This window comes from Neodiprion pinetum, chromosome 6 (assembly GCF_021155775.2).
Source record: "Neodiprion pinetum isolate iyNeoPine1 chromosome 6, iyNeoPine1.2, whole genome shotgun sequence".
NCBI classification, from domain to species: domain Eukaryota; kingdom Metazoa; phylum Arthropoda; class Insecta; order Hymenoptera; family Diprionidae; genus Neodiprion; species Neodiprion pinetum.
This window is the reverse complement of record NC_060237.1, coordinates 2,600,654-2,627,734: the sequence shown is the minus strand read 5'-3', so window position 1 is coordinate 2,627,734 and position 27,081 is coordinate 2,600,654. Positions and strand designations below refer to the sequence as shown.

General features: G+C 45.2%; 1 protein-coding gene across 1 annotated transcript; it reads right to left on the bottom strand.

Moving 5' to 3' along the window:
- Positions 1–352: 352 nt before the first annotated feature.
- CARPB (Carbonic anhydrase-related protein B) lies at positions 353–26,067 on the bottom strand. Its single transcript, XM_046632580.2, has 10 exons — positions 25,780–26,067; positions 9,649–9,782; positions 7,687–7,737; positions 7,182–7,510; positions 4,067–4,162; positions 3,478–3,544; positions 3,056–3,210; positions 2,696–2,824; positions 1,543–1,588; positions 353–1,057 (listed from the first exon to the last, which is right to left on the bottom strand). Exons 2-10 carry the CDS (start codon positions 9,710–9,712, stop codon positions 1,035–1,037), a joined length of 960 nt encoding a protein of 319 aa, XP_046488536.1. The 5' UTR covers positions 9,713–9,782; positions 25,780–26,067; the 3' UTR covers positions 353–1,034.
- Between the last annotated feature and the right edge of the window lie 1,014 nt (positions 26,068–27,081).

The window sequence follows — 27,081 nt, the reverse complement described above, 5'->3', positions numbered from 1 at the left end:
GATTTAGGCCTGAATACGAAGTGTCGTTATTGGTATTGCACATAACCGTGTTATAATTAATTGAAATGAAAGACTACCACGTTTTCACAATTTTATTACAAGAATAGAGTATAAATTTTCCATCCATGATTATGTTTTTTTTTCTTTCTTTTTTTGCTTTTTTTTTTGTCCATCGTATTAGTTTTATTCTTCTTCTTCTTCTTCTTCTTCTTATTATTATTATTATTACTAATATTATTAATATTAATATTATTTTACATAGTTGCATCTTACCCTCACAGGCCCCGATAGTCATAGCTTTTTTGTTGTTGTTTGGATTCTTATTATTTTCGCATTTACTTCCAACATCCTATTCTGTTTCTGTTTCAGTTTTTTTTTTTTTTTTTGTTTTTGCTTCATCTTCTTTTTTTTAAATATATTTTCTTCGAGTAGGTAATCGATACTTATTAATGTTATTTTTATTCACGTTATTCGACCTTCTAAGCTACTTATTATTGATATTATTATTCATATTAGTTCTCCTTAATTTTTTTTTCTTCACTGCTTTAAATGGAAACATACTTGGCAAGTCACGTCTAATAATTTATATAAGTAACGAAGCATATTTTTTGCCGCGGCCGTTATATTACACAAATCGGCGGCTCTGCGCTTTTCGTAGTGCGATGCGTAAAGACGGAGAGACCGCATAATTATTAATATTTCATACATATTATATATATGCGTATATATATTGTACAGTCTGTAACAAAATGTTTTGTCTCTGTTGCTTTTTCGTTATTATTTTTTCAATATTCGCGGCATACACACACACACACACACACATGCGCCGATGATATGTGAAGTTTTCTTATTCTTTTTTTGTTTTTGTTTTTTCGTCTCCCGTTGAATTTCCTTACATGTCTATGATTGATATATGTACGAAGTAACGCAATTCCGGCTTACTGCATGCCCTCTTCAATCTTCATGCGAATATCAAGAAATTGCAGATCTGTCGATGCTCGTCGGCTTGACTGAAGAGCGGAAATCCGTACTGTTCAGGGCTGCTTCCAACTGTTGGCTTTTTAAAAACAATATTCACGTCGTCAGTATAATATGTTATACATATATATATATTATATATATATATTAGTATATATATATATTCGAACAGTATAACAGGCATGCCCATGGGATAATTTGTTGTTTACCCAATTCCTTGAAACGAATTTGTATACGAAGAGCAGAACGCGCCGAGCCTTCGGAAAAGCGTTTGGCCTCTTATGTTTATTAATTATTCGTCTATCATGCGTGTTAATTAATTAGATAAATAGGTGCGACGCAACGTATAATTTACTATAATACATGTACGTTGCTCTTATGTAAATAAGGCGCGTCTAATGTTACACCTTTTAACGCGAATGTCACCTTTGTATACGGGACAGTTTTTTAATTAATTTATTTCTCAACTTGATTGTGAATTTAAGAAGTCGAAAAAAGCTGGCAATGAGAGTCGATGAATTATTCAGTTTTGACCTAGTAAAATGTCCGGCTGTACATACGTACCTTTGTAGTAAATATCTCTGTACATCGTCGGGCAGTTTTTGGCACCCTGTTGAAAGGAGAGAAGAAAAGACGGAAAGAAGAAATTGCAAATGTATAAACTCGTAGAGCGTAACTCGTCCCCGCTGCTTGTGTACCAGGTACCTACATCTATAGTTATCATCCCATCCCGACCCAGTTGCGAACTGTGACTAATAAGCTGATTTAACCACTTAACTGCGCGACGAAGAGACAAGTGAGCGCGTGTATATAGCCTGAGGGGATGGAGGAGGGGCGGGGGTCGGGGGCGATAACTTTCCCCTGGAAGCTACACGATTTAATGACAAATTAGGTATCGGGTTGTTGGTATGTAGCAAGGCTCAAAAGCCACTTGGAACTGCCTCTCGATGTTTTAACTCCCGTCTCGCGACGTGTATTAATAATTTATCAAATTAGCCGCGTATCGAACTTGTGACATCAGTCTAACCATCCCCGCGGTGTTCCATTACCCGTCAGTTCAACGTCACGGCTCGTAACTGCATCGTGACTTTGCTATTCAATCACCCATTATTAATTATCGTAAGATGTAGACGATATGCCGGTGTAGGTGCTAATCGTGGGGCGGGATTGAAGCTCCGAAAGCGAGTGATTCCGAATTATTTCTGGCGAAACTTGACGTAAAGAAATGATAATTTTACGAAACGAGAGAGTTTTGTATGGTCGGAAAGCCGACGATTCAAAGTTCAAGTTACGATAGAGCAAAATTACGGACATTCAAGTTTCGATGGAGTAGAATTCCGAACGTTGAAATATACTCACACGGCGTAGTTTACTCGACGAGTGGGTGCAAAGAATTAGACAAACCGAAAATCTGAATTACCAGGATTCCGAACGTAAAAATATCGAGAATCCAAAACAAAGAACGATGAAAGTGGTGCAATTTCAACGAGCCAGAAATTCACATAACCAAAACTTTTGTCCTTTCGGAACTTTGATGTATCGTGAGAGTTTGATTTCTTCACTTCAAGTTTCGCCATAAAAAAATTCGGAATTCGGCGCTTCCGTATCTTCTCAAATACGGAATTTCACCCTCGCCCCCTAATCGTTACTCGGTACATCGCGCGGGTACGAGCTTAAAGTGAATTATACCACATGTCAAGTGAGAGATCCAACTTGCCTGGACGTTAAAGTCGATGTTCGTTCGTACGGGACGGTGATGCAGAGGCTGAGGAGGTCGAAAGTTGTTTCCCAGTGGCGCCTTCGGGCGTTTCTGGTCCCCTTGCATCAATTTCCTGAGCGCGTGCAGCTGGGGAAAAGTTTTCATCCTTAAGTATGGCTTATTGAGTCGACTCAACAGTTTCGTCCTAACCGAATATAAATACGAGAAAGAATTTCTCAACAAGTTTTGTAGCCGTTTGTTCAACCGATCGTAGGTCGGAGGATCTCCGATAAATGGTTTCTCATTTTTATCGACAGCTCGAAGATCCTGCATAGATCTACGCATCGCACGGTACAAGGGATGACTTAAAAAGCTTACCTGTTGCTTCGTGATGTATATTGGCTTATTTAATATAATCCAAGTCGTAGTCTCGTGACAGGCTGGCATAGTGGTCGATCCATCGTAGGTCATGTAGTGTTCGGTGCCTGGCAGAAGCCCCCGTACAGCCAGCCGTTTAATTTCCGTCGCTTCGCCTGTAATTAATAGTCGTCGTATTACATGTACGTTCGTACCGAGAATCCACAATTAGCCACCTGCGATATTTTCCTTTCCTCTCTTCTCGCTCTCTCTCTCTCTATCCTCATCCCCAGATTCGAGAAACAGAAAAATTCTAGCATAGCAGGTAGTTTCAAGCATCTACGATGAAACTAGTTTCGACAACTACCGCATGAACCGAACGCCTCACGAACATCAAACATCGACGGACAGTACGTGACGTGACGTGATGCGATTCATCTTACCTCCGTATTTAATTTTGTCGAGCTGCTCCGTGAATATTCTTAACTCGGGGTTCGAGAGATCGCCAAGCTGGAAATAATTGACACACGATATCAGACAATTTGAATACATGCAGCAGGACGAGAATAACAACCACCGAGCAACGAGATATGAATTACCTTTTATAGAGAATCAAGGCGCACGAATCGAATATAGAATAGACGAACCGAATACAGCCCGATTCACGGGATAATAATGACACACCTAGCGGCTTATCCGCGACAGATAGTTCGCGTCTCACGGATACAATGAACTCTGTGACAATTATTGTATACAATGAGTCTGCATGTCTGCGCGTGCTAAATTTCTCGAATTGTCATTTCGCGAACAACCGAAGCTGCGCTGTTCGGCGCAGGTTCATTATCAAAACCATTGTTCGATAGTTGCTGGGAAACGGTTGCAGTTAACGCGTCTAAAAAGTTGCAAAACCGTGTACAGCACACGCGAAACAATCGCGGTTCATTGACGTTCCCCTCAAAGTTTTCATAAACGTTTCTAGACTGCCGCAGAATGCCCGCTGGTTAGGTTTTTATATTTTGTTCTCGTTCTTACCTGGAGTAGCAAAGAAACGGCGACGATCCCCTGAGCCCTGTGAAGTGCGTCGGAGAAGTTGTTGTAAAGCTGCGAGTTGAATCCGAAAATCTGAATCTGTAACGGAGGTAAAATACGGTGAATACACCCTTTGAATTCGTTAAATTATGACAATTTTGCTATTCTCTCTCTCTCTCTTTTCGAGGGTACACCCCGCACACTTTGTTGATTAAATATCGTGACCATAGGTTGTAAATTGCCAGCGGAATCTCGTATATTATCTCCATATCAGCTGGAATCGTTAATTATCAAAGTATCCGCAAGGTGAATTATAATCCCTGCACGGTACTCGCCTTTGCTTTGCGATAGCGGAATCAGAAAAATTGACTTTCATGACAAAGCCGAGTTTTGTCAGCTTTCGAGATCCTCGGGATCGTATATCTCATTTGCATTAGACGCCAAAAAAGTACGGTGTATCGGACACCCTTGATCCGTGCTGGAAGCTAGGCTATTACAAAAATTGAACGAAACAATCTTTGACGGTCACATTGTCATAACATCACAGTGCTCAGCATATTTTTAATACAAGACACGAATCGTTACAGAAACCTACAGTAATTACCGAAGTTTTTAAATATAAACGATGAGTAATATTCGATGTCTTGAATAATTCTGTGGTTTTAGAAACCATTGGTTTATCGAAACAATCTGTAATTTCTTGGAATATTAGATTACGTCTTTGTTCCATTTCTTGACACCATAATATCGAACCGCGCACTTGTAGATACATATTCTTTACCATACACGTGTAAAGGACTAATATTTTGAGTCCTGATTAATCATCGTCGTCAGCTAGATCAAGGATAGAACTTTAGATCCATTACAGCCGAGGTAAAATGAGCAATCGACAACAAATATGACGTGAGATAATTGACACTTACAAACACGTATCAAAACGTGATTCAACGTTTAATTACGTTTTTTAAGACCTCCGTTTTTCTCGCAGTCGTGTATTTTACGAACGAGCCGGGGAACCTCAACATCTCGATACCAACTCGCAGTCAGCGTCGCGGCGTCGTTAAGGACAGCGACTCGAAACAGGCTCGAATGCCTTCTGCCTCAGGGTTGTGTGCGAGGCTCACGGACTTTTAGCCGGGGGTTCGCTGTACCCACAGCCCGTGGCAGTTTACGTGTCCCAAATACCTAATTCATTCACAAAATGGTGGTGGGTGGATCTTATCTGGATTTATCACGAACAGAGCTCCGAAGGCAGGCGCCGTTTGTGTGTACCGAGTAACTCACGCAGCCGTAGCCCCAGGTGTTCGCCTCGGCCCATCCGAAAAGTTCGCCCTTTACCGGGCTGCGGGACGACGTTGTGGTGGGTATGGATGGAAGGCGCAGCCAAGAGCCAAGAGCCAAGAGCCAACAGCCGAGAGCCGAGAGCCACGTGTTTCAGGCTATCGCAATTTGCTAAGAACTTCCTGCAGGACGTTGCCTACTTTGTCAAGCATTATCTAAGCCGTGGCCGCGGCGCTGCCACCCTGCCGCCCCTCGCGGCACAATAAATATTAATCAGTTAGTCGGGCAGGGAAACGCCACAGAGATATAGATATATACCTGCTGTATACCTCGGGGAGGGCTACCTCCTAATTCGATGCCGAGCCATTTCACTCCGCGCGCCGGTTCGTGCGCCAGATACTCGACTCCTTATTAGCCAGAGACGCCGTGCCGACGCTGTTTTCACTGCCCGTTCTTGGGCCTCGATAATTTCAACAATTTACTCGTACGTTTTTCATTTCGTTTTAACAGACGGACAATCTCCAAACCCTTTTCCCCACCCACGCATCTACGAGGGTTTAATCGAATCACGGCCTATTGGATGCGAATTTCATTGAAACGGAACAAAGATTTCCCCCCTTAGCGAGGTCTGCGTGGGGTTTCATTTTTCACTTTTGTTGCGCCTGTTAGTTCTCCGAGTAGGCACGCGTGTAACTGATTTTTTCAATCGTTGCCGGGAGTTTTTCGATACTTTTGATGTGAATTCGAAAAACGCTTCGATTATTTTCGGTGGAATAATAAGGAAGTAGCGCGAAGACAATTGTGCTTGCATCGAGGGAGGAAGAAGAGTTTTACGTAAGATTCGAGGGATGGAAAAATTTCGATACCAACTTGACTCGACCTTCCCGGCGTCCCTCTTGGAATCATCGAACCAAACAAACCACGACTGGCCTGTTGAGGATTTACTGGCTATACATTCTCAACCAAAAGTGAGTCTCGTCGATGATATTGAATACTTTGTGACGAGATAAATATTGGAAAAAAATCAAGCACAATAAAGGCGGGGTGGAAATTACGTATGAATAATAATAATGCTGAAAAGTTATCGATAAATTGTTTAAACGAAACATTGTTCAACAAATTTTTAGGGAACGTTTTTTTTTCGTCGTGTGAAATGAATTCGTTGATTTTTCTGAATACGCATGAATTTTTAAAGAACTTTGTCATTGTTTTGAAATCAGTTAAATTTTGAAAAATGGACGAAATATCGTGAATTTTTGATACGTTGTCATAAAAACGTTGTACATTACAGTTAAGAAATTTCCGGAGCATTGAACGAACAGTTTCGTAAATACAGACTTTACAAATTTTCGAAAACGGAAATTCCAAAATAATGAGAAGATTCTTTAAAAATTCATGCGTATCCGGAAAAATTAACGAATTCATTTTACATGACAAAAAAAAACATTCCCCAAAAATTTCTTGAACAATGTTTTGTTCAAACAACATGTCGATAACTTTTGGCCATTATTATTACTAAAATTTAATTTTCTTACCGCCTTTGTTGCGATTGATTTTTGTTTTCCAGCTTTTATCTCGTCACAAAGCATTCAGCATCGTCGACGAGACTCACTTTTGGTTGAGAATGTCCAACCAGTACACCCTTAACTTCCCCCATCGAAGCCAGCGCGGTATCCATACCCCGGAATTATCGCACGAAACCGTCTACCTATTTCACCCTCCGGCGTCCGTTTCCGCATCCGTTTCGAGGCGGGTCATTGGCGGTTTTTGGCAAGGCATATATCGTAACGAACCTAACGAGTAACTATCGCCCTCGGACGATACGCTGTTTGCTAACCTCGGCTGGAAAGGCGTATCCATCGACGGTGTGCTCGCTGCCGGTTCGATCGTGGAGACCGTAGTGCAGGTGAATCTCGTGGAATTGGTAGCGGTAGCTGAGCGGACCGCCGGAAATGTTTACCGGGTGACGAGTGTCGTTATCGACCGCGAACACGACGCTGTGACCCGTGTTCGCCAGGATCCCGCCGATTCTGTGCTTGTCCAAATGCAGGGACCGCAGGTTCGGGTCGAAAAGCAGCCTCGCAGGCTCGAGGTTCACCGGTGATTGTCTTCGCCCCTTGTTGCAGAGAGACCACTCGGGGTTTATCAGGCCCCAGAACGCCGGACCTGCGGGGAAAAAGTTTCACTTTGCCTCATTTCTTCCTTTTCTTTTTTTTTTTTTTTTTTTCTTTTCGGCACACTACAAGTTATATACAAGATATAGTCTACAATGCGGAATAAGAGAAGACAAAGCGGAGCGCGTTTTTGTTCAATTAATTAACTTGAGCGGAATAAATTATCACCTGAAATTCCGTCGTAAGTCCACCACTCCTCCCAGCTGACGGGTTTCGATTCTGAAAATTAAAATCAGCCTCATCGAATCGATGTGTACATACATGATGCGATACGGTGTATAAGCGGAGGGGATTATAAACGTGTGTTATAAAAAATCTCATCTCGTTGCGCCCCCTCCGTCCCGAGATGTATTTTTTTTTTTTTTTTTTTTCTTTCTTCTCTTCGTGCCGAGGATAAAAAATTGAATCCTGTTTCAATCTCCCGCCTTTGAATTATTTTCGCGTCAGTATTTTCACGCGTGCTCTTACACACATTATATCCAGCTGTGGGGTTAATCGAAAATCTACTTTCGTTCCTTACACAGTACGATGTGGATACGACCTTAGCAAGCTTTAGCGAAAACAAACATTCGACTCGATCGAATTTTCACGACGAAAATTTGCGTACGGTATTCGCTTCCTTTTTACGTATGAACAAAGAAAAATGTTTAAAAATATGATTTCCGCAAGTATGCATTAACGGGATCCCGATGACGGTATACTGCTATTCGTTTTTTTTTTTTGTTACACGGAGAGGATTGCGGAAATACGCAAATCTTTTGTCACGAAGGGTTGCGGATGTGTCCGACGTGGCGGCGGCGCGTCTGTGCGAGGAAATCGAAACGGGAAGCTGGGAAAACGTCGGGTGATCCACTTGTCATTATATCCGAGCGCGCGTTACATTTTCCGAATGGAAAAAATTCACTCGGATATTCAATGGCCTAGGAAATCGTTTCAATCGGATTTTATCGTCGCTGAAATATCGCCGCGATGAACGCGTATTAGGATATTACGCGGTTCGAATATCTGCTAAATATGCAAATAACAAACACAGATATACGTAAGCTCCTCTGTCTCCCCATCGTATTATCTAACAATAAGCCGTTACCGCGAGGGATGAAAATTCCTCCAAAATCAAACAAGCCTTCGTATTATACTCTACGGGTATAATTCCGTGTACCTACACACGGGTGCATGAATTTGTGACTAAAACCCACTCGAGACTTCGATTCGACCCTTGTCACCAACGTTTGGCATTGAATGGCTGATTTTTTTTTTTTTTTTTTCCAAGGGGTTGTTCGCCGCACGAGCAATGTTCAATTTTTATCGTTACTTCTTTTCGGAAAAATCATTTTCCATCTAATTCAGGTTTAGATCCGTAATTATGCATAATAATGAAAAATATTCTTCTTTTTCTCAGGAATCAAGGACGTTGGAAGGTCAGGTGAGCGTTCGCGTGGATTCACCGGTAAGCGATTTGACACAATTATATATATCTACGCAATACCCAATATGCGTAAAAGTACATGGCCGAACGGGTGTACTTTGCCCGTGTCGATATCGGTTGGAATTATGTTTCGGCCAATGCGTCACGATCAAATTAATTCCAGTATCTCCTCCGAGGTAATTTACGTCCGTCACTGTGGAATTACGGCACCTGAGTTCATGCACGTGTTAAAGTCATTATCGTCGCAGTCACTTTGCAATTTGAATTGTCAATTCGGTGTGAAAAATTTATCGCGAACTTGGACTCATCGCGGATACGACATAATTTTCTAATTTTCGGTTACGATTGACGCGAGAACTACACGTAGAATCAGTTTTCGCGTGCAAAGGTGAAGGGATAGAACGAAGTATATCGCGGATGGTATATACCCGATGTACGGTCTATGTATGGAACTTTCTATACGCGATTAAACAGGATAAAACTTTTCAAACTATCGCACCGTATAAGGATAATTTTCGATTTCCCGGCGGTTGATTCGATTACTTGGTGTATATACCGAGTTTTAGTGGACGGAAGATTACCCCCGGGATTTAAACACGGGGTGAACATTGTTCAGCCGGACTTGCGAGGTGCGGTAAGGATGCTTCTTAATTGCTTGAATAGCCGCTCTACCGTGTTGCTATACGTAATTACGGTTGACTTACCTCTGATCAAAGTGAGGACAAAAACGCCCGAGGTAAGTAAGAATATCGAACTGATTCGTGTCATTTTCTTCTTGCTTTATGAAAATTTTCTTTCACGTCAATTAATCATCTTTATCGTCACTCGTCCGGGTTTCCTGAAACAGACGAAACAAGACAAGTAAATACCCACGCGTGTCACACAAGCTTGACATAAAGCTTCTTGGAAAACTATTATTACGGGGGAGGTATAATCCTTGGGTAATTGGAATTCCGAGTAACGGGAAAATGCGGAAGGTATAAAACGGGAACTGGGAAAGAAGGGCAAGAAAAAGACCTCCTCCATTCGTCCGAGCGTTACAGCCCTCCAATTTCACGGCTTACTGCATCCGCTATTAATTGACGTAGGATCACATTCGCATCTCTTACAATGCCGGAGAGACAATTGAACCAGCTTCAGCTGCAGTATTGCCTCTTACGCCGAATAGCCGAAGATTCCAAGAGTCGATTTACCCTCGGCTCGGTGTCGCGACGTAATGTGTTTCCTAGGATATCCTCGACACCTGGACGCGCCCCGGGATCCTTCCTTGTACCCGCCGTAGGTAAAACTCGCATCGCGTTATCGCCGAGAGTCCGCCGCTGCAGCTGCAGCCTCTCCTCAGTCATCAGCATTAGCTCAGCTCGAGCTTGAGGAAGATATTAGGTACGGACGTGTAGAGGTGCGGGAGGTCTACGTATGCCGCGTCACTAGGTAGACACTATAGCGATCTAGTTATCTTTTTCAGATTTCCCAAAGGCACTTTAAGATCACCGAGGGTGACTGCAGGGCTCCCTTCTCCAGAAGTGACCGGCGTATTTATGGCTCCCCTAATTCCGTTCCTTACAAACCAACTTTTCCTCTCTCGTCGTTTTACTTTACGTAGTAGTATCGCAGTATCGCGACCCCCGGTCCGGTACGTGGGTTAATTTCGAAATCATGTTTTCCGGTCGTATAACACGCAAGGACTCTCGTGATGCACCTTGGCGCCCTCTATCTCTTCGACGCAATTATCGACACTAGCGACACCTGCGTACCTTGCGGATCGTAGGTCGGGTCCCGTTCGAGATGTATTAGTTATACGCTACGTCTACCCCAACGAGGACCCCAACACTCCAAATATATACCCCGGAGCAGCAGCCGCGCGGAGGATTACCTTAGTAAGAGCATATCACGCTCCCACGACCCCCATATCTCGGCATACCATCATCTTATTTATACTTATACACCCCGGAGTCTTTGCGACCCGACGGGTTGCCGGGGTATTCATTCCCGCGTACCTACCTACGCGCGGAAGGTACCTCGTATTTTCCTATCCGAATGCACCGAGTCTGGGAGAAGTTGCGAGTAATCGTAATACCAACGGAGTAGGTGCAGGCGTAGCTGACGTCGAGCTCGTTTCACTCCCTGGGGCTTGTTGAAGGAGCGAGAGGTATAAGGGTGTAAGGGTGTAAGGGTGTTCGGCCGAATGCTGAGAGATGGAGAGCGAGGAGCTTGACTATCTGCAACCTCCGCAGCTCTCTCTCTCTCTCTCTCTCTCTCTCTTCGGGTATTTTCAGTGTCATTTATTTCTTGTTTGTCCATGCAGACGGGAGGCGAATTGGCATGGCTCGCTGCACGCTCCGCGGATGGCTTCGTAATAACAAATCCACGCGGTATTGTTCTTATATTATTCCCGTCCCACTTCTCCCGCACCATCCCGTATTATTGCAGGGATCCCGGGATCTGTTATTACGCGATATTATATGCATATACCGCGGCTTCGCCACGTGGTGTGGAGGCGTTCGGGCACCGGCGGACAATCTGATGCATAAAAGATTCGGGCAACGTTATTTTAAGCAGAGGAGTTCGACTATCTTTTATGCATTAGGGCGCAAGCCGTTCTTATAGTTTCGATGACGTACTACGAAGACATGCTCGGGAACAAGCGCTGGGTGTTACCTGGCAAGGATCGTCTGGCTCCTTCCTTCCCTTCCCTCTCCTCTCCTCTTTAAACGGTTAATATATTGGTAGTCGACGTTGCGTGCTCGCTCTCTTATTTCAATCCGGCAAAAATCACCCCAGGTTGAAATACCGAGGCGCAAACATCCTTCCTTTCCGCATCCTTCGCCGTAACGGCTCGCGGAAATTCAAGCTTCGGAGGCGCAGATGCGCGAAGCGAAAGGCTTTCCAAATTCTGAGTTATCAGTCAAACCCTTCTCGGGATGAGGTGTTGCTCGCTGGACAGCCGCGTTAATGATCGCAGTGGAACTAGCCAGACGATCCCGGGGACAATAATGGACACCGTGGGCCGATAAACTCGTGCAGTGGTTATTCTCGAGAACTAACCACGACGGTGCAGGGTGGAAAGCCTCTTGGCGGTAGTAGCGGGAAGGTATTATCGCGGTCACGACTCAAAATACCGCCATGTTCACCACTCGACGTCCCGTGTATGTGTTTACGGACTTAGGGCCGAGGAGGATGTTGCCTTAGCTCCATTATAAACCGCGAAGGGGTGAATTTCGGGTGACTTAGCAGCCGTGCAGTTAATTCTGACCGTCGTCGTCGCGTAGGAGTCGCGAGTCGGAGAGTTCGGCGAAGGATATCGCGTTGCCTCCGCTCGTCTTCTGACAGGCTGGCAAAGTGATCCGGGGTCGCGGGTCACAGTGGCGAATCACCGCGATCCTTGGCCCGAGCTCACAGCGGCGCCTTATCCTCGACCCGGAGATGCTATACCTCCGTTCTTCCGTTCCGGACACGGTGGACCGAGCCGTGGCGAGGCACGAAGACGAACTGCCCAAACCTGGGCGCAATAAAGATCGCCTGTCTCTAATGGAGATTTGTGATACGCGGACTGTTTTCCACCCCGCCAAAATGGAAAGGAAGCGACACGCTCCGCGGACGCGGATGTCGCAAATCTTCTTTAAGCCAACCCGAATACCGGATACACCATCGTTATTTACCACCCACCCTGCATGCCGCAGCTCTTGTCCCAGCCTCCTTTTCTTTACGCGCTCCGCGTGCTCTCTCACCCCCCTATGAAATGCCTTTCTGCTTCCGAATGTTGAAACATTGAAACGCTGCTGCGGCGGAAGAATATCAACCCCAACAGGTGCTGCCGGTGACGCCGAAACATCGCCTAAGCGTCGAAAGTTTTTCGAATTAGGATCAGCCTGTTTCAAGTGTACGCTTAATGGTCGTACATCTGCAGGAGAGTAACGACGTACGGTTGATTCCGAACATAGATTCTGATACTGTCATTTCTACCGATACTTAGCCAAGTGGGATATCCCCACCGTTGGAAGATTCTAGAAAAAGGTTTGAGTGTTGGCTAAGCGTCGGTAACAACGTCGATGTAGGAATCTCTTCCCAGGATCAGCCGTGTACGCCTACCCAGGTGAAACAATTTGTTGCTTCAATTGTTACATTTGCGTGTGACCGCGACCGCATTGATGCGGAAAAGATTGAATGAAATTTTAACAAGTCTGGTGTTGCGGGATGGTGCTTGGGAAACTTTTACCCTAATTATCACCTCCCCCATCTTTCCTGGGAACGACCGACCGTTGGATTATGTCCTTGGTGTAGGTAGGGATGTATGCATACATGTATGTGTACAAGTCCCCCGCGTGTGTGTTTTCCCTGCACGAATCGTCGTCCAATCTCGACGGAGAGTAGACGCGCGGTGGTGGGAACTCTCTAAGCCCGGAATGGCGATAAGAACAACAATAATACCAACACGAAGGGATAACACCCCCCCTCTTCAATTAAAGTTAAGACGATCCCGGGGCATTCGTGACCTAGGCTTATTATTTCGGTGCAGCTGGTGATGTGCCGACGCTTTCTCTCGTCCCCAGGCCTGCACCGTCACGCGAGCAAATTACAAGGACTTTCGACAAATCTCCTTATTTATGGACGATCTTAACAAGTGGGATCAACGTGTCCGTAGATCTTTTCTTTCGCTTCGCTACTCGCCTTTTTCTAGCTATGGCAATTATTCCGGACTTGTCATTGCGAAAAAACGCGCATACGAATCGGTGCCCGAAATACGCGACGAATCGTACACGACTAGCGGAGGGTTTCGATGATTCCTACGCAGTCATCCCCTCGCGAATCTCTTTGCCGAAGTATCACACGTCCACAATTTCCCGACCCCCGCTGAGAATTTTTACGACAGCTGCAAGGGCGGGCTCAGGGCGAAGTGTAGGTAAACAGACGCGTAAAGGTTGACGCGGTAACGAGTCGTAGCCTTCTAATTTATCCTCTCTTTTTCCGTACCTTTAGCGAGTATGGCATGATAAACTAGATGGCGCAGCAATTCCGGGGCCACTCGAAGGAGCGATCGAAGCTTATTGACGTCGAAGCGCGCAGCCATTCCTCGGCATCAGCCGGGGTGTTCTCCACGCTGATCGCTTTATCCCGAAATTTCGCCGCTCCCTGAAGCTTACCCATGAATTTCGAGGTGGGTACACACACCCGGAACCCCGGGGTACGCGGATGTTCGTAGTTAAATTCCCACTTAAAATTTCCCCCTTATCCGGCGGCGCCTTATCGCCGATTGGAGGGCTGATCCCGCCGCTCACGCAGCCCGGAGCCGAGACTGGGATAACGCGAATCGGCGAATCGGGCATAAAGATATCCTTCCCTTCCTTCCCTCCTTCCCCTTCTTGTTTTCCTTGACATTTGAAATCCGTACATGGTGACAGCCCGCGTAACCGTTGAGTTGCAACCGCACATTCCTCTCCCTGTCAGTTTGAACTTTGATGCGGTCAAGTCGCCGTCCTCCCGTTTTTTGCATGATACGCGATGGACATTTCTCGCGCTCCGGATCCACCGCTTATCGGGTGGAAAACGTGAAATAGATAACGGCCCAGGAGGTTCGATCTGCCCGAGTAATCCTCCCTCAACGTGTATCGGAAAAGTTAAGTTGAGACGATATTTGCGCATCTGTTTCCGTATGAGTACAACGAGGAAACCTTTCATTACCCAAAATTTTAGTGATCTATAATTGCGCAAGTTCTCGATCGCCCGTATTATAACGTCAAGTATATAGCTGTATAAGCAACGAGAATCGCGAGCCTAATTACGTGCCTCGTAGTATCCTGTACCTATATTAGGTCCAACCGTGAGGCGGGCGGTAAAGTTGGCCACGTTATCATTACTATTATCATTATCATAACCGTTATTGTTATCATTATTATTACCATTATCATCATCGCATAGTTCCCGGGCGGTATCCTCTCCACCATCTGCCAGAGTTCCGCGGTAGGCGAAACTTGACGACTACAGCGGGGGTGGATCCCGGATGAAGAGAAAAATGTAGACCCTTGGACTGCGATCTAAACACCCTCCACGCGTGTCGTATGCATGATTGTGCACGCAACCCGTTGCTGCAAGATTATCGGGACGATGGTAGAAAAGAGGCGGCCGCGATCGAATCGTCGAGGTCGAGGCGGAAACGGAGCGGAGAAAACAATAACTGGAACGGAAATAAGTTTGTCAAGAGTTCCTTGGATGTTTGCGGATACGATTGTAACGTCGAGTGAAATTTGGCTTGTTAAAAATTTCTTAACAACTTTATCTTCGGATCGAGTTAACTCCGTGGCGGTTCAAGAACATACGTAGGTACAACGTACGTACCTACTTGTGCCGATTTCTGCTCTATACCTACTTCGGATTTACATCGACCGGCGGCTGCACTCAAGTCCAATAAAAAATTGGACGGGCGTGTGGGAAAATTTTTACTTCGAGGAAGATTTTTCGGTTCGCTCGAAGAGCTGCTTACTTGATCGGGGCTTATACATTAGCCCCGAACGCCTATCAAAAGCGAATCATCTCGGTTGAAGAGATTCCGGAGTTTTCTCTTCTTCTTATTTTATACTTTTTCATATTCTTCTTCTTCTTCTTCTTCTTCTCTTACATCTGGTGGTGGCAAATCACTATAGATGTTATATAACACGCATTCAGGCTCGAAAAATATTAAAGGAAAAAAAGTGGAGAAGGCGAAAGATACTAAACTCGTATCGGTGTGTTTTCTAGCCTCCTCCTGTTTTCCTCTCTTCCTTTCACTTTTTTTATTTTCAATTCGTTTCTTCGCCGTTTGACGTGCCATCACTCACCTCTGCTCGCGTATTTTTCGCCTCCAGGCTATTAAACATTTCCACGAGGCGATTTCGAGCTGGGAAAATTGGAAAAAAAAATCAAGATTCACACCGGGCATTTTGAAAATCTCAAAAGATATTCCATCTATTTGATAAATTCAACGATTCTAGAACGTCAATCCTTTTATAACGGGCTTGCTGCGAGAGAATTTCGGACGGATAAATAATTTATGGAACAAAGTATCTAGTCTCAAGTTTTGCTGTGAAAATTTCTAAACTTTTTCGATCCAATTTCAGCTTCCAAATATGTAACGAACCCCTTATTTAAAGGGTTTTCACGATTTACGGCCGTATAGCCCGTTCCTTCAGTCGAATATCCGCGAACGTCTTTTCGCGTTTTCAATCCCGCCACAATTTTTCAAATGTTCCGTAAAATCTCCCATTTGTTTCAGTAAATCGAGATCTTCAGGTTTATAAATTACATAACGATAAAAACGGACAAATCTGCGCAACAGCCGTGTTCGACAACTGAAACGACATCAGAAGGCTCGTATGGTGATAATTTTCTAAAAGTCGCCGCCTCACGCTTCTGTGGAATTTTCGGTGCAGAGCAAACGTCCCGTTATTAATTATTATACGTATCTGTATCCGTTGATTAAGTTCACTGGGTAAACTCACGTTACTATATATCCTCGTATATAACGCGAAGCCAAGTTACGAAACGGGGAAAATCTCTTTCGAAATATCCGAGAACGTTATACGTACGGCTGCTCGGTATTACGGTCGTCTTCAATAAGGCATGCACACCGACTTCTGCACCTTGTATTTATACACACACACACACGTACACGCAACATATAAGCGGGCGAGCAAAGTCGATTCCTTAATCAACCCGCCTTAGTAAACACTCGGCGTCCCTCGTTGCTCCCTCCGTTTCGTTCCTTTCCTTTCCCTTCCGTTCCTGCATCCTTTCCATTCCTCCCCCTCGCTTCCTTTCGTATTTCTTAATTTCCGCGCGGTAGATATGTGCAGTCGCATCCACAGCAGCGTTTATTCGCGTCGCGGAGCGGAGGGGCAAAAAAGCTCAGCCACGTGGTCCGCGAGACCTTAGACACTCCGATGCTTCCTGGGAGGCCCTGGCAAATTATCATACTGTTTGAATATTTAACACTCGACCGTTTCTCCGTCGACGGTTGACACCGCGATGCGTCTTGTTGCGAGGCGGAATTCCCCGCCACCTCCCCTACCGTTTTACATTTTGATTTATCGAACGCTCTCGCATGCCTATTAGAACCCCCTGCAGCACGTCATCCCCTTGCACATGCAGCCCCGATGCATGCACGCCGCTTCGCCTCGACGCAGTCTACAATTTAATCGGTATCCTCGCTTTTTCCCCAACTCGGATTCTCCAAAATGTGCTTTATGCAGCTGGGTTACACACCGCTCGCAGTAAAATCCGACTATCCGTCCATCCGAAAAGTTTCGACGAGTAGGTTTTATAAGCCTACGTCGCCTAATCTCTGCTTAAAGTTGACCTTTAGGTATCTCGACTAGGCACGGTTGCCTGTATACCCATACACACACCCATTCGTCCATATTCACGCGTACACGAATCGCTGTATCGTACATATCCCGCGGAGTTGGATGGATACATGCCCATCCGACTAACCCTACTCAGCGGAAATGACAGTGAATTGACTTTGCCGCGGTCTTTTACCGCGTTCTGTATACGCGTGGTGTACTCGTACGATACCTAATACCGTACATAACTATATGCATGCGTACGTACACGTATACCAGCGACGTCTCGCGGATGCCGCGGGATTGAAAAATCTGGGGGTTCTTTACATTTACTCTTCGTTTTTTTCCTCCGATTCTCCGCAACGACGACGAATAAAACGTACAACCACCGTGTACACGTATACATGTACATATAGATATACCTTATGTACCAACAGGGAACGAGGGACGCGATCAAAGTGATCAAAGGTTCTCGGGTAAATGCGTGTCGCGAGCTGAATAAATATTCGGGAATTTCACTGAATTGGTTGTACTTATTTTTTCTCTTACGCTTTTTCCCCTTCATTTATTTATTTATTTATTCATTTATTTATTTACTACTGCATCTATCCGTCGGCCCCATCGCCTCTGTGCAGTTTCTGTCAAAGAGAGCGGGAGTAACCTGCGAAGAATCCGTAAGAAATTATACTCGAACCCAAAATACATCCACGGTCGTTATTATATCAGGACAGGCTCACGTAAATTGTGACTATAAACGTAATTGGCTCACGGTTTCTTCTCCTTCACCTTGGAAAAAGAAGATGAAGAAAAAGAAACACGTACCAGGATGCTTTCACCCGCCCACACTTTCACCGAATATTATTTAAGCGGATTTATTACGCAAGCTGCGAGAAGTCGCAGATATTTTTTCAATCCTCGATCGCCGGAAAGGTATTAATTATAGCCACTTTTGAGGCGAATAGAACGGCGCAAGCTCGCCTTTCTCGCTTTTTAATGTACTGTGTGTATAATAAGAAGAGATTTCCGATTAAGTTCAATTAGCGCGTAAAATGCAAATATACGAAAACCCAAACGTCTTCAAAGACAAGTCTCCTTCCCCTCCCCCAACTATTCAGAATTCTCCTACTCGCAATTAGCCGTCCGCACCGTCGAGTCGTACCTACTACAAGCAGACGTTGAGTTCGAGCGTCTAGCTTATATTTGTAAACCTAAAAGTTGAAATTTTCATGCGGCGGGAGTATTATGCAAAGGGTGGCACGGTACTCGACGCCACTTAAGCTCTGGCTGGTCCGTTTTCAGAAAGAAGTAGGTATTTTAGTGCCACCGGCGACGTTTATACTCGGGCATGCAGGTGCCCAGGGAAAAAATAAAGAATAAGAAGAAGAAGAAGGAGCAGAAAGAAAGAAAAAAAAAGCACAGCTTCTAAACTGTTGCTGCTTGTTGCAGTTTTCTACTTGTTATTTTGTATCCATTTTTAACTCGTGGATGGAATTATGAGGCTTGATGAATTCTCGAATGCACGGCACAGATTCTGGATTAAACAACAACGACGTTGCGTCGAATATAAACTTGTTCGCATGACGACAGTCGATACGGGGGTCGAGTTTCTACCGCGGCGGGATCGATTACGGTATAGACGGAGTAAGAATGCCGGGTGTAAAGCTCTGCGAACACATGCATAGCCTGGCTTTTAATTGTAACTGACACCCTCGGCGAAACTAGGTTTGAAATTACGCCGTTGAAAGGTGGACAGAAGTTATTACCCTTGATCCCAGCCTGCTAAGTACGGGTATGCATACCGGGGTGTTTCCGCACACGTGCCTACGTTCGAAGGTGTAACGCGAGGTGTATGAAGCTTCAAGAAACTAGTCGAGCCTAGTTCAAAATAGGTCTGAATTAAGAATATTCGGGATACGGGGTTGCATTTTTGGGTATCTTACCACCCTCGGGAACTCTGATCCGAAGTCATTTTTGAGCTGCATGTGCCGGCGATTCGAGAACACAGCAATATTTGACGTTTTTTACGTTTTACTCAAAAAATGCTATCGATAGATGAAAAATGACGAGAACAGAGCGAAGAGTGGAAAATTCTACATCGAATTATGTCCGCATATGTCGGAAACGGAGTCGGATTAACGAATTAAGAAAATAGAAATTCTACTTATCGACGGCATCTGAGGAATTTTAGTGAAATAATTTCTTTTTCAGCAATTTTTTAATCCGACTCTATTTACGATATTTCAAGACTAATTCGATGTGAAATTTTCCTAAGGGTCGAAAACCCCTGAACATAAAAATTCAGCTATATTCCGAATACTTTTAATTCCGATCTATTTTGAGCGGAGTATTATACCTACCGGCATTGTCATCTTACACTTCTTCTCGCAAGATCAATATTTTATGGGACGAAGAGAAAGAGGAAAAAGAAGAAGAATACGAAGCAGAGCCGTGCAGGGTACACGATTGGCGTGGTGTTACGGTACTGCAGGGAAAAGTTTCGGGAATTTTCGTCGTTTCCACTGCAGGGATAAAAGTACAACAGGATGCGAGGAACGGATTAGTTGAACTCGCCAAACATGTACGAGAATAGCGATCCGAAGTGTGTATATCGCGAAAACAGCCACGACTGTACAACAGACAAAAATTTACTTTGCGAAATGATTTTTCTTCTTTCATCGGCGGGAAAGAATTGCAGTGTCGTGCTTTTCGGACGATACAATTTTCGAAATGGTGCAGTAAATCCATACACGTTTCCCTCGACCGCAGAGATGCGTGGTGACGATTAAACTCTGCGAGGGAAAATTAGCAACGGTGTTTGCCGAGTTTCGCGTTTCTGGAATAGAAAAAATAAAAATAAAAAATCTAAAAAATCCGGTACGGGCGTCCACATTTTATTTTTTTTCCATCCTCGCTGACCACGCGTGCAATCTGGAGTATCGCTGGTTTATCGATGTAATTTAATTTAATGGATCTCGCGCTACCGAATGATGACAACAAAGTGTTTGTTTTCTGTACAAGTATTATGGGTATAATTTTCTGAACGTAATATTGAAATCTAGTGAAAATTTGGTCTGCCTTTAATTATTGCCACAGACAGGAGGTGAATTAATCGTAAAAAATTGGATTTGTTTCGATTTAAAACAATACTTTTTCTCTCATTCCTATGGTCGTTGATTCGTCACCTTTTGGGCTAGGCTCCAAGGGAGGTAAACGCCTCTGAAATTTCGGAGTGAGGAAAGTCTTGAATTTTTTTATCTCGCAAACATTTTCAGAGCTCTCGGGTTTGAAGGTGACCTCCTCCCCCAGCTCGCGTTATAAGAACGGGCGACGGAAATCTCAAGACTGGAAGGCGGGTAGCTTCTACACTGCGTATATTATGTACCTAAGTATGTATACGTATCCGCGTGCGCGAAAGAGCTTCGAGAAATCAAGGCGAAAACCCGGCGATTTAATCATGAAAATTTTTCTCGTTACTTCGCTCGATCTTGTTTCATGTAACGTGAATTAGCCGAGATCCTTTCCGCAATTCAATTAACCGTGAAAAAGAAAAACAAACGATACAGAAGAAGAGGCGAGAGGGGATGAAGAAAGACGCTTTGCCTTCGGTCTCATTTTTAATTCAAAAAATTTTCGTACGACTCGCTGGTAAAGAGACGAAAAGTAACGAAAAATGAAATTCGTTCCGACAAAATAATCCGGCGTCGTTCCTTAGCGCGTACAGACGCGGAGAAAAACAGGGCGCAAAACGTGATCAAAGTACCGACGTGCGGATGGACGGTGGATCAGGTTCATCATTCGGATAAAAATGCCCTTGTTGACCTCCATCGAGCGAAGAGAGCGCCTGATGGGAAAAGGTGGCGAACGAGTCGCGGGTGTGATATTTTAGCGCTAATAACAGCGACCCGGTAGTTAGGAGAGCCGCTCGAAGGTGGTCGAAGGGGCGATACAAGGAGTCGAGTTCCCTCGCGATGACGAAGTGTACGTGTGAATTCAGGCCCGATAAGAATCAAGCTGTTGAAGCGGCCCGCGGAATCATGAATACAAATCAAAATCGACTGAATGGCGGACCGCCGGTTGGCCAGGCCTCGAGTAAAAGGGGGCATTGTGCGAACACCTAGCCGGGGAATAAAGGAACAAAGACGAGGACGACGGTCGTCCAGGTGTTCGTGCCCTCCGGTCGATCCTGCCGGGTATTACCATTTGCTCCTCGTCAAAACTGCAGAGAGACTCGCCCGCTATCGCGCGATCTATCGGTCACCCTTTTTCGCCTGGTCCTTCGGGTGTTCCAGAACCTTCGCCACCCGATCCCAGTTTTACAAACATATCGGAACGTAAACATGTGCGGAGCTATCAAAGGCGCGGGAATGATCCAAGTTCTCCGAGTGGAGGGGGGGGAAGATTAAAGAACAAATGCCGGGTTTTTCAGCTCCGAGGCGAGTAAAGCTCGGGCTGGAGCTTTAGCCGGGTAACCATGCCCTACGGGGGTTGGGAGACTCGCGTCGCAGGCCAGGTGTACCTGCATGGGGTAATAATTTTCTCTCCGGCGCTTTGCGTCGCGGTCTGTATAAAATATTGTTATAAAATACGTCTTATTTTAATGCCCCCTTTTGTTTACGGGCTCCGCGGCGCGAGGCGGTGCCGACGTTCCGAACTACCCTAACAATGTGTCGACACGCGTCTGCCCTGCACCCTGCTTTTGTAGCCTACTTACTTAACGTCGTGACGTGTTAGAGTTGCAGGGCGAAGAGATCGGATCTTGAAGGGGGAAATCAGGAGAACGGAGATGATCGTGCGTGCACTTCACTGTGTTTGCGAATTAGAGCCGGATCGGCGAATAAACTAGAGGGAAGGAAGAAGGGCGAACGGAGAGTCGTGGTTTTTTCCCTCCACCCTTAGATCCTTAGATCCGTTGCATCAATAGAGTTGGAGATCAGATTTAATGTCTTTGCGATCTGCGATTCTGTTTTTCCGAAATGTGTTTTGTCGAATTCAACCGCGGTACGCGTGTTTTTCACGAACCAAACGATCGTACAAGTGCTTCCGATCAATCCTCGACATTTCTTGAATATATTCACGATCAGCGCATCTTTCGTCAACTTACTTGTAACGTTACATAAGACGGAAGGGATGGAGCTCTTTTTCGTTTTATTTATCTTCGGAATGGAAATGGCTTTATTCTTTCGACTCGAGCGTTCAGGTTTATCGTGTCTCGACGTATTATTTACCTCTATAAATCAACCCCGTTCAGCGTCTCATCCGAGCTGTTTAACCCTTTGCGGCACAGCGTCTCGTTATATATGAGACACATTTTGAATCGGTTATCCAGGATTTGTATTGAATTTTTGAAATATCAAATATCAATATGAATTCTGAGATGTCTATGTCGATTCCGCGATTATAGTAAACGCTGTAAATAAACAATGTGTTGAAAATGCCTGTTTTTACAGAATGAACGTACTCGGTAATCTTCGATTTTCGGGGTCACTAAAAACGAATCCGAAGCCAAAATTTCAAAGTTCCAAACACTGGATCTAATATGGCGGACTGAGAATATAAAAATCGATCCGATTCGCTTGAAATTTGTTACTCGGAGGATTCCGGGGTCGCTGAAAACAAATCCGGCATCAGAATTTCATAATTCAAGATGTCGGATCCAAGATGGTGGAGTGAAAATACAAAACTTGATCCTATTCGCTCATATTAAATCCTACGTACAGAATTTTGAAAATTTCTCTCATCTGACCCCATTTTTCAAATCAATCACCTCGCGAACATATGTATATCCAGTTTCAACAAATTTCACTGCGAGGAAAAAAACCTGCTTGAAAGGGTTAATCGAGGCGATGATTTTCCGAAAACGAGCCGAAACCGCGAATCTAAATTTCACCCTCTTGCCGCGTTGACGCGGCAGTAGATGTACGTCTCCGTTTCTGCATGCGTGCCATTACGCCGACGTGTGACGACGCCGTCAGCTGTCGGCCGACAGAGGTATGTACGTACATACGTGCATTACGCCACCCAGGTTCCTTTCCACCATTCGTAGGGGAAAGACGGGCGCCTCCCGGACGCGCAAACAGACGCGGAAAATTCGTGTCAAGCGGCGGAGGCAGGTCGTGTGGTTGATTTCCATTGTGCCAATTTTCGTGCCAATCCTCCTCTACACCACCGCGGCCACCACCGAGTCATGTGCCGGCGATACTTGCTCTCTTCTTCTCTCCTTCCCTCTCACTCTCTCTCTCTCTCTCTCTCGCCCTCTTTATTTTTCGCTGTGCAAACGGGTATACGGGAACGAGCGCAAGGGGCGCGGCCAATGTCGACATCCACTCTGTTTCCCTCTTGTCATTTTATTCTTCCATTGTTTTTTTTCCTTTTTCTTTTCGGCGTTTTTTTTTTTTTCTCCCTTCCACCAGCCAATTTCTGCTGCTGGCCTTGCGTACAATCTTGACACCCCGCTCGCAGAAAAATTATTACGCGGTAAGAAACAAGAAGAGAAAGGATCAAGCTTCTCGATCCATCGCGCGTTGGACCCGCTAATTGAGAAGCGGCTGCAATCGAGTTGGGTTAAAATTCATGATTTTATGGGAGGAACAAGAGTATCTTTGCAGCGGTAAAGTTTTTTTTTTTTCCTCTTTCTGCCGTATTCACCATCGTTTGTCCATTATTTTTCTTCCATTTTGATTTGTTTCCTTTTGTTTCTTTTGCTTGTTACATTTTTCGCCCACGTTATTAACGCACCGACAAGAGACACTCCCGGTGAAACTCGTGCGGGATATCATCGCACGTTGAACGTTGTCAATTTCAAGCGCAATAATTGCATAAATAGAGTCGTTAGTTTGCGGTGATTCGTGCGGGCGGCGTATCCGCGTGTAGGTACGTACGTATATTTATACGTGTCTGGATAACAGAGGTAATTATTTTTCCACGCAGTGATGAAAATTCAAGTGTAAAGCAGGTATAGAAGGTAACAGGTATGCACGTATGTTACGGACACGTCGCTTGTGGGGGTGCAGCATCGAGAAACGGGGCGGCAAGTGCTGCGGCAGCAGCGGCAGGAATTACTCAATTTGTTCGCCGAGCAAAGTGGCACTAATTCCTTTATCTTTTAGTGAATAGGCAAATTAAGCCGAAAACAAGTCTTCATTAGAGGAGCGCATTGTGGGACGACCGTACAAAGGGAAATGCGGTGGAAAGCTGCGTGCCTAGGTGCAGAACTGATGGCGCACAGCTTCAACCTGCAGCCGCGCACGTAACTATCGAATTCGGGAACCTCGGATTCATTCAACCATACACATACGTGCATTCGTATATACTATGTGTATGTATGTATGTATGTATATATGTATGTGTGTGAATGTATGCATGCATACACGCGCGTGCACGATTGCTTTGAAACTCGAATTTATCTCACTCTCTCGTTCCGTAGCGCCTGAGGGATATTTCAGCATGTGAAAATTGTTTGCATGTGCACGAGCATGCACGATATAACAATTTATACCGTACACACGGTTTCTACGACGAGTCGAGGAAAACTTTTTGTAACGACACTGTTTGTAACGGCGTAACTCATCGACGTATATCGTTTACTAAAAAATGAAAATGGAAATAAGGAAGCCCCAGAAATTTTGATAAATTACAATACTCCGGGTCGTGAGAGACGAGAAAAATATAAAAACATTTTAATCCCCCTCCCCCCTTACCCTCCACGGCGCCTCCTCGCAACCCGCAACCCCCTGACGTCTTGGTGGACGAATTTTATGCTTCGCGAAAAATAATTAGTCTTGAAAATGAATGAGACTTACTTTATCGATGGAAAAAAGAGCGTGTCTCTTATCTTAACGTGCATATCAAACGCGTTTACTTTGGTCTAGGATTTCCAAGCATTTCGTCCGCTCAAATCAGCTCGGTGAAATAAAGTAGCGTACGTAAGGAAAATATACTATAATATGCCGGTCGCGATTTCCCGCGTAACGCGATTCGTAACGTTTGAATACGAAAGAGCGAGTTTTCGTGAGGCGACTGCAGGCTTCGAGGGTTGCGCAGCACTGCGCTTTACAGTTTCGTTCCAGAGAGAAAAAGAAAAGAGAAATCTCACGCGAATATAGGGGGGAAAAAAAGGCTGAACGTCTTTTCTCCTCGGACCCTGTGACGTTCTTCGGGAGCTGCATTTTCAGGGCGCAAAACCAGAACGTCGGTGAGAAATTTTTCCGAGCTATTCCGAGACAGCGGCGCTGATAGACGGCATTGAATTCGGGGAACGGACGGATGCACAATGCACTGCTCGGGGTGACGTGAGGGCGGGAGGGTGGGAGGGAGGTGAAGGGAGGAAAAACTTTTGGTGGAAATAGTTTCGTCGATGGAAATCGATATAGGCGCGAAGAAGGAAGGAGGACAGTCCGCGGGTAGTACGCGGGTCTGGAGAATCACCATCGAGTAAAAAGAGGTTCGGGGGCTGATCCGAAACCGGGCGTGCAAAAAGAGTCGTCGTCTACCGTGCGTGGCATGCAGGGGTGTTTTATTTACCTTGGATAAATTGCGCGTGTCTCTCCGCCTCCGCGCACGTCGTCGACGTTTTACAAGTAGTGCGTCATAGCCCCGCGTATAGGGGATGAAATCCGAGGTGAATTCGGGCGAACTCTTCCCTGGCCGAAGGATTGTCGGGTAACGAAACTCCGGCCTCCGTCGGATTCGGAAAAACGGCACTGAGGGCTCGGCCTGAATAATATTGTTAAATCGCAGTAGCGGCAGGCCGATGACTGCCCCCATGAAACAACCACCGAAGGAGGACTGCTGCGCGGGCGCAGATCCGAAACCGAGCGAGGCCGCCGGAGCGCTACTCATCGATGTGCTCTGCACAGGAGAAATCTTTCCCGTATATATGCCGTCTGCGCATCTTGAAAAGAAAATTTCAACCCCCGCGCCCCTCCGTATCCCCACCCCTCGGCCATTGTCGACCGACGTTACTCCGCGGATTAATTTTTATATTCCACGTATCGCGAGGGTTGATTGTTTCGTACACCATTAACGAAATCCTCCGATTCCAATCCTCTCTAAGATTATGTAAAACATCGCATATCCTGAAACGTTTCTTAATTTTACCGTGCGATTTGCTGCTTCTCTCTTTGCCGTTGGTAAGCCGGGTGCACAGGCGTGCGTATGTTTGCACGGGAGTGACACGAGGAAAATTTTGTGGTGGAAAAAAATTATTCCGATGCGACGATAAGGGTGGAGAAAAAGAAAAGGGTCGTTCTTCTTTTACAATAATTTCCTATTTACTTGAAATATATATATATATATACAAACTTTGCGTGGAATGTTTTTAAACGAACGCGGAACGACGTTGAGAACCGTTTATAGAATATACCGAATTCGTTCAGAATTCGGGTACACTGTTCGTATCTAAGCTTCTGCTAAAAATTACCCAGGGAACAGATATTTTCGAATCGACGAAGACGATTTACGACTTTGGGGAGTGAAACTGTTTAAAATAGATACCTTGCACGGGTTATGATACCGCTGGAATTAGAAGCAGCTCACCCTTTCGCCTCTAGACAGCTGCATCCCCTCCAGTCGTTGATTAATTAGAAAATATAGATCGCGGGGTGATTAGAAATTTGTTGATGAAGCTATAACTCCGGCACACGTTCGATAATGCACCCTGCGCCGAGGTCACCCTGTCTATCCTCCACCTATCCGCCTACGATCTAGCCGCCGGTGCACGGTTAAGATATTTTAACGCGATAGTTCCGGTGCAGCGGAGCTATCATTCATCAGCCACGAGAGAGGCCTCCGAGTCCGCACATTACGTCCATCCCGTCCGTTGCA